Below are 7641 nucleotides of genomic sequence, written 5' to 3'. Positions count from 1 at the left end.
CTCCTCTCCTCTTCTCCTCTCCTCCTCTCCTCCTCTCTTCCTCTTCTCCTTTCTCCTCCCCTCTCTTCCTCTCTCTCTCTCTGGCAACCTTCATGAGCCCCTGATGGAGCCAGCTGTATTATTTGTAAAACATAGAACAAAATGAAAAGTATGGGACTCCAAATTGTTTAAAATTACTATGAAGGGAAATGAGGTATAGGCTTTCCCTTTGATGCTGCCTTTTTTCCTGTGTTCCTGAATCACAATCTGGTTTTTTTTTTTTTTTTTTCCTTTGGAACCGGGGTTTGAACTCAGGCCCTTGCACTTGCCAGGGAAGTGCTTATTCTACTGAGCCATGGGCCCGGCCCACAACAATCTGTTTTTTTTCTTTCAGTGCCCTTGTTAGGTTCTGCTTCTCTGACCTAGCACGCCCCTTTGTCTGTCCTGTCCATGGCAGACTTGGCATCATGCAGGGGTGCAGTCTCTGTGCCAGGTGAACTGGCAGCGGGGTCAGAGGTGCAGCAGTCTCACCCCGGCCCCACTGCACATGTCCGCTGCTGGAGTACACATCTGGGATGGTGATGGTCACGAATGCCCCTCCCTGAGATGCTGTCTGTCTGGTCAGAGACACCTGTGGTGACTGTTGCCAGGTGGGGAAAGGGTAGAGGAGGAGGACCAGGGCCAGGGCCAGGCACAGGCCAGGCCAGCCTGGACCCAGACCCATCCCCAGGGAATGTCGGGGACAAGACACCCCATCGTCCACTCAGGCATCAAACCCAACATGTATGGAAGGTTGAGACTTCAGAGTGACAGACCCCAGAGCATAAATCTCGATCACGGGGCCTTTCTGCGAGTGTGAGGTATCTGGCTGTCCTGTGCCCTGCTTAGTATGGAGGAATAGAGACACAGGCAGTCACTGCACCGGCAATGAGGTACCTCATCCCATAAGGGCAGTGCGGCAGCCTGCGAAGGTGAGAAGTGACCAACCGTAGTGCACGTGTGGAGTCTCATCCAGGCCTAGACAGGAATGGTGCTCGGAGACAGGCTGCAGCGTGTGTAGACCCAGATATTATGCCAGACACAGAAGGACAGGGGTGTGTGTGTGTGTGTGTGTGTGTGTTAGGGTGTATATGGTACTGGGGATTTAAGGGCCTTCATGCTGAGTTACATACTTAGTCCTTTTTATTTTTATATTTTAAAATGGTTAGTTATTATGTTGTGATGCTAGCAGTTGAATCCAAGGCCTTTGCACGGAGCTACATCCCCACTCTGTTTTTGTTTTGAGACAGGCTCTTATTAAATTGGTAAGGTGCCCAGGATGGGCTTGAATTTGTAATCCTCCTGCCTCAGCCTCCCAGAGTGCTAGGATTACAGGCTTGTCACCTGCCTGGCTGGACAGGTACTATATGAGATCACTTCTGAGTAGGCAGCTCTCAGAGACGGACAGTGTATGAGTAGTGGCCAGGGGCAGGCAGGGCATGCAGGTGGGTGGGGTGAGGCGTGCGGGGGGTCCTCTGATGGAGCGCAGCGTTCTGCAGTGAGCGGTGGTGGTGGTTGCACAGCTTTGGGAATTACATGAAGTCACTGAATTGCATTATTGGAAATGGTGGATTTTATGGTAAGCTAATCACTTCAAAAGTCTATTAGAGAGGGCCGGGGAGGTAGCTCAGTGGAATAAGCACCTGCCTGGAAGTGCAAGGTCCTGAGTTCGATCCCAAGTACAAAAAAAAAAAAAAAAAAGTCTATTAGTGAATCAAATTTGGCTTTGGAATATTGTACTAATACAGATTGATTAAAAAAGTTCATGCTCTGATGTAAAACAAGTACATTTCCTAAGCTAGAGTTATTTTTAATAATTTTTAATAATTAAAATTAACTCTTAGAAGGTAAGGCTTAAAGCAGGGTTGTTTTATTTTATTTTTTGGTGGTGGTACTGGGGATTAAACCTAGGGGTTCTGCTGCTTAGCTATATCCCCAGCTCCTTCCTACTTTTTCAGAATTTTGAGGCAGAGTTCTGTTAAGTTGCCCAGGTAGAATTTATAATCTTCCTGTCTGTCTTCCGAAAGTAGGATTACTGGTGTGTGCTATGGTGCCTTGGTGATTTTATTTGTCTTTTTGATGCTAGTGGTTGAACCAGGGGCTCACGTGCTGGGCAAACACTGAGCTATGGCCCCATCTTGAGGGACAATTCTGATAGTGTTCTCGGGCTGAGACGATAGCTTGGTTGTCTAAGCGCCTGCCTGGGAAGTACTAGGACCCACATTCCATCCCTGGTAATGCATGCCATGCTGGCCCCGAAACGGAGCATGGTGGTGCACACCTGTAATCCCAGTGCTGTGGAGGCTGAGACAGGAGGATCACTGGGAGTCGGAGCTGCATAATTGGTAGTAAAAACTAGAAACATTTTTAATAGTGTGTGTTTATTTTTCATCAGAAAATGAATAAAGAAATGACCGAAATTTGCAGACGTCTACGAGGAAGATAGGCAGCATCAGAATGCTGGACTGATGCTGAGTGATTTTGAGGGAAGGTTTGGTCAGGGCCGGTGGATACAGTGTCTGTGCTGTGGATTCGGGCTTAACGCCTGTGTTAGAAGCACAGGAGGCCAGCAGCCTGCAGTCGGAGGAGAGTGAGCCTCCTGGGTGGTCAGCCCCGGAAGACCGTGTTTAGTGCAGAAACAAGCAGCCTGCCATCCTCTTGGGAATTCTAAACTCTGACATTTGTGTCCCTATAAGTCGAGGGAGTGCTTTGAGGCTTTATCCCCAGCCTGTGGTGTAGTTACCACTACTCTGAGGAGCTTACAGCAGATGAAAAACATAGAGTCGTAAGTTTTGGGGCTTCTGCCTCATCTATCTCCTCGGCTTCTTGTTTAGTAGAATGAGCTATTTTAAATGTTCTCTTCTGTCATCTCTGCACCGATGAGCACAGTGTCATGGTGTGGGTGTTCAGTAAATATTATCTGATGACAAATCCTTATTTTTTTCAGTTAACATTAGTCAGATTCCCAAAAATAAGTATAGGGTGCCTGTTGTTTATTCCTTTTTACAACTTTAAATATCAAGATGTCTCTTATAATTAGTTATTGTCTGGGCTGAATGTTATTTTACATGGACATTTTTGGAAATAAAAGTGCCAGTAATTGATTTCTGGGGGTGGAATAATTGGAGGTGAAAATTTTAATTACCTCTCCCTGCAGAAAGATATTTTGTGTAAGATGGAGCTTTTGATGTAGTAAGTCATTTCTATGAGGTATTTTAGATTAACGTTCATTATGCTAACAAAAACACTTGCGTGAATAGAAACAAATTGACCAGGACAAAGAAGTAAGAATCAAACAATTCTTAAGGAATCAGGTTGCATTTACGCACTCATTGATTTTTCTTTATCTTACTGCTATTTCTGAGGCTATAATTAGGTCATTCTTGATTTATTATTTGGGGTTTCCTTTTCTTTACATTCTGCTGGTTCTCAGATTGAGGCAGCTGTGGAGATTTTTTTTTCTCACCTTAAAGATACAACATGGAGTTGGTGATAGTAACTGGAGTTTCCGACCTAGTCGAGTATTCAGAGGTGGTAAGTTGGCTCCTTGTCCCATGGCGCTCACAGCAGGAGCTGCTGCCAGGGCTCCATGCAGAGCACTGAAATCCGAGTGGCAGGTGACATGCTGGTGGTGTAAGCATGGTGCACTGGAACTGCAGGCCAGGGACAGCTGTGGAGCAGTGGAACCCGGGCAGAGGGTGCAGCCTGCAGCAGCGGCGGCGGCATTGGCTTCCCGCAGGTGTCCCGGCCTCAGGGTCCACCTCCTGCACAGAGCCCTGGACGTGTTCTCAGGGATCTGGGCTCAGATCCTTCATCTGTAGACTGGAGATGGTAGTCTCTCATTCACTGGCGACTGGAATGAGAAACACAGCGTTCTGTGGCTCAGTGGAAGACAACAGGTGCGGCCAGGTAGGGAGCCGTGCTCCTTGGAAGCGTTTGTGTCTCTGACCTCACTCACCGGTGCTTCTTGTCCCTGTAGGTTAAAGCAGCCACCGGTGAGGAGGTCTCTGCTGAGGAGCTTGGAGGTGCCGATCTTCACTGCAGGTGAAACAGCAACAGTCGTTTCTCTTTAGAATTACAATTTTGCCTATTTACAGGAAGTTTTCCATTATTTTTCCCAGTGCTAAATTTGTCAGCCCAAACCACAGTGTTTACTCACCTTTTGTGATTGTGAGTTCAGTCAGGTCTTTGGACTATGGATTGTGGCTCCAAGCTGAAGCCGTCATGTTGCCATCATTTTCCATCCTAGCTGAGAGGGATGGGGGAGGCGGCTTTTCATGGGGTTAACGAACATCCCTGTGGTGTCTTTGTGTTAGAGGCAGGGTTGAGGGCCTTTTTGATGGGTTTCCTATAAGAGATACCAGAAAGGTAGTCGATAAAGACAGCTGTGCAGGAGCAGATGGGATGAACAGGGGGTCTGTTTTCCTTGTGGACTGAGGACGTAGAGGTGCCCGTGAGGCATCCAGGTGGCAAGGCTGAGCGAGCATTGACTGTGGAGGCCTCGGTGGGGCTGGCTCACCTGAGTGGAGGTGCAGGCAGAGCTGTGGGCCCAGACACGCTCTTCCCAGTGTGATTAGAGAGGAAGGCCCAGTCCTGTGTCCTAGTTGGCAAGTGCAGTAGGCCTAATCATGAGTCATTGGCCTAGGATGTGAGGCAAACTCCCCGCCCCCTTGTCTCGTGTGAAGCAGGCGGCTGGGGGAGGGGGGGGGACTCTAGTGGAAGCATGGGGGCAGCAGCATGGGCAGTAGTGGCTCCACTCCTCTGTCACCTCCCTGCCAGGCCTTTTCAGGGGCTGCTTGCAGGGCCTTGGCTCAGTGTTTCATTGGACACTTCCCACCAGCATTGTGGACGGATTGTCCCTTCCGAGTAAGACAGGAAGATGTCGGATGTGGTCTCTTGCACTGGCATTTACAATTTAATTAGGTGTAAAGCTGAATAAGTGAATGAACAACAACAACAAAAAGAAAAACAAGATAATTGTGTTCAACTTTAGGAAGAAAGGCTGGAGACAGAACAGTGAAGCTGTGCTGAGGGGCAGGTGGTGTCCACAGAAAGCCTGGGAGAGGCTGAGTGCTCCAGCATGAGCTTGCGCTCGGTGCATGGGGCCCCCTTCATCTGAACGCTCGTGGCCCTGAGGAGACCTGTAGGTGACCTGCGGCCGGGGTGGGGGTCCGTCCGAGAGCACGGGCTGCAGTAGAACAGGGCGAGTAGAGGCATAGGGCAGGGTGCGCTGGGGCCGATCAGGAAGGCGAGGAAGAGTGCAGATGAGGAATATTGAGTTTTCTGAAATTTAGGCATAAGAAAGTAAAGCTGTAGACAGTATGTTGAGTTGGGGTGTGATTCCAGAGGTGGTTTTCTGTATGCCTCACCTGTTGCCCTTGGGACTGAGGTGGGCTACCCAGGGCTCTGAAGCATGGTTTGCTCCGGTGTCAGAACACAGTTCCTATTACAAACTGAACACTCGGTATGAATATTATTGTTCATAATAACCTGTTCAAAATCATGGGATAATGATTGGGTGGAGACTGCTTTTTTTAAAAAGTCATGTAAAACTACTCACAGATTGCTTACATTCATATTTATACTTCTCTGATTAGTCACCCTGAAGAGCTAATTTGATATAAAGACTTACATATGTTTCATGAAAGAATTCCCTTTCCTGCTGTTTTGGTAAATAATAGGCAGTTTTTAGAAGAAAACATCATATTTTAAGTATGTCCCTTCCACTTCTGTTTCTTACTGAGTTATAGCATAGTGAGAAGTCAGCGGTGAGAACTGGTCTTACGTGTGAAGCACTTGCAACATCAGGGCAGTGGCCAGGGGTCGCTGTGCACACCTCTAACCCCACAGCTTGGGAGGCCGATGCAAGATGTTCACAAGTACAGGCCCGCCCGGGCAACCTAATAAGACCCTGTCTCAACACACAAAAGGGCTGGTGGTGTGGCTCAGTGGAAGAATGCTTGCCTAGCAGTGGGATACAGCATAGGCGAGGAGCGTGGTCTCACGGTCAGGAGCACCCAGTCCAGAGGTGGGAAGTGCCATGACCCGCGAGAGCCCCACCCAGGGAAGTATCTCCCAAGGGCTGGGCAGTTTCCCTGGACGAGGCCTCAAAGCCTGGAGCAAGCACCCAAGTCTTTACTCCTACAGTGACTAAAATTTCTGACCTTTGCAACCAGAATTTTCCCTTGACTTTATAGATTTCTAAAACTACTTATTTTGTCATTGTACCTCTGCGTGTGACACAACAAGGCTTGTGGCTGGGACAGAGTCATCACCAGAGAGGCTCATGCCTCACTCACTGCCCTTGAAACAACAGGAGTTCCAGGCCCTGGTCCCTCAGCCACTTGCTCGCTTCCAGCTTCCCCGTTACCCTGGGATGAGGGAAGAAAACCTTTCCGTTACCTGTGGGTGGAGGGCTCGCTGTTCTCTCAGAAAGAGGCTGTACGGTAGTTGCCGTGTCTTCAGACGCTTGGTGAGGAACAGTTTGTGCTGATAAGCGTAACATGAGAGTATGTCATCTGTGGTCGGACAGACTGCTAGACACATACATTTCTGTTCCAGGTCAGTGGGATGAACCCAGGGGCCTTGCTGAGCGACACGCGCAACCCCTTTTATTTTTTTGTTTTAAGATAGTGTCTTGTGAAATTCCTGAGTTGTCCAGATTGGACTCAAACTTGTAGTCCTCCTGCCTCGGCCTCCCAGAGTGATGAGGTCTCTGGTGTGAACCAGCCCACCAAGCTTGGAGGCACACTTAAGTGAAGCCCATCAGCAAGCCTCTGGAGCATAGCAGGAGAGCCCAGGGTGGAAAACTAGAAGGCATGGACTCTGAAGCCACTGCTACTCTACTATTCCTAGATTTCTCCCCTTGATAAAACAAGGGTACATCTCTTTGCCAGGAGCATTAGGAGGATCAAATAAAATGACATTTATTAAACTGTCTTGGAAATAATAGAGTTCCTTCTCATCCTTAGTAAGAGAAGGATTTGGGGTGTAGATGTTTAATTCCTTTCCTTCCCCCTGTGCGGAGTATTCCACTGTGTTCTGTAGGAAGTCTGGAGTCACTGACCACTATGCCTTGGATGATCATCACGCCCTTCACCTAGCAAGGAAGATTGTGAGGAGTCTGAATTACCAGAAGAAATTGGACGTAAGTAGGATGTGTTCTTCTGTCTCCACCCAAAAGTCATTTCGGTTTATGCCATCTGAACCGTGTCTTGCAGCAGGTTAACACAATTGTTCTCAATATCTGTAGGTTACTGTTGAGCCTTCCGAAGAGCCTTTGTTTCCTGCTGATGAGTTGTACGGCATAGTTGGTGCTAACCTGAAGAGGAGCTTTGATATCCGAGAGGTGCATGAGGGTTGTGAGCTTGCTGCCAGTTGGAGCTAAAGGTTACTGTGATGCAGGCCTGAGTGGGGACGGCTGTGCGACATGCATGGGAAGACGGCTTTCCATGGGGGAGGCACCCGTGGTGCACAGCAAATGTGGTTCACAGAGAAGAGGGGGAAGTTCTTTTTTTTTTTTTTAATAATAATTTCTTTTTTTAAAATATTTATTTATTTAGTGTGTGTGTGGCCAGCTCAGCCCACCAGGGGGCGTGCTGGCTGGCATGTGGTGCTGGGGGA

At 48.4% G+C, this 7641-nt stretch overlaps 1 protein-coding gene across 1 annotated transcript in view; it reads left to right on the top strand.

The window, feature by feature from the left end:
- Window positions 1-7641, top strand: part of Mccc2 (methylcrotonoyl-CoA carboxylase 2) — an 89218-nt gene that overhangs the window by 57916 nt on the left and 23661 nt on the right. Inside the window, exons 8-10 of the mRNA XM_004623019.2 lie at window positions 3998-4062; window positions 7066-7165; window positions 7271-7366. Of these exons, the coding sequence (XP_004623076.1) occupies window positions 3998-4062; window positions 7066-7165; window positions 7271-7366 (261 nt within the window). The remainder of the gene's footprint in view (window positions 1-3997; window positions 4063-7065; window positions 7166-7270; window positions 7367-7641) is intronic.

Source organism: Octodon degus, unplaced genomic scaffold, assembly GCF_000260255.1.
Source record: "Octodon degus isolate 3935 unplaced genomic scaffold, OctDeg1.0 scaffold00001, whole genome shotgun sequence".
Classification (NCBI taxonomy): Eukaryota; Metazoa; Chordata; class Mammalia; order Rodentia; family Octodontidae; genus Octodon; species Octodon degus.
Note: the sequence above shows the minus strand (reverse complement) of the source record. Positions and strands in the feature narration are given on the sequence as shown.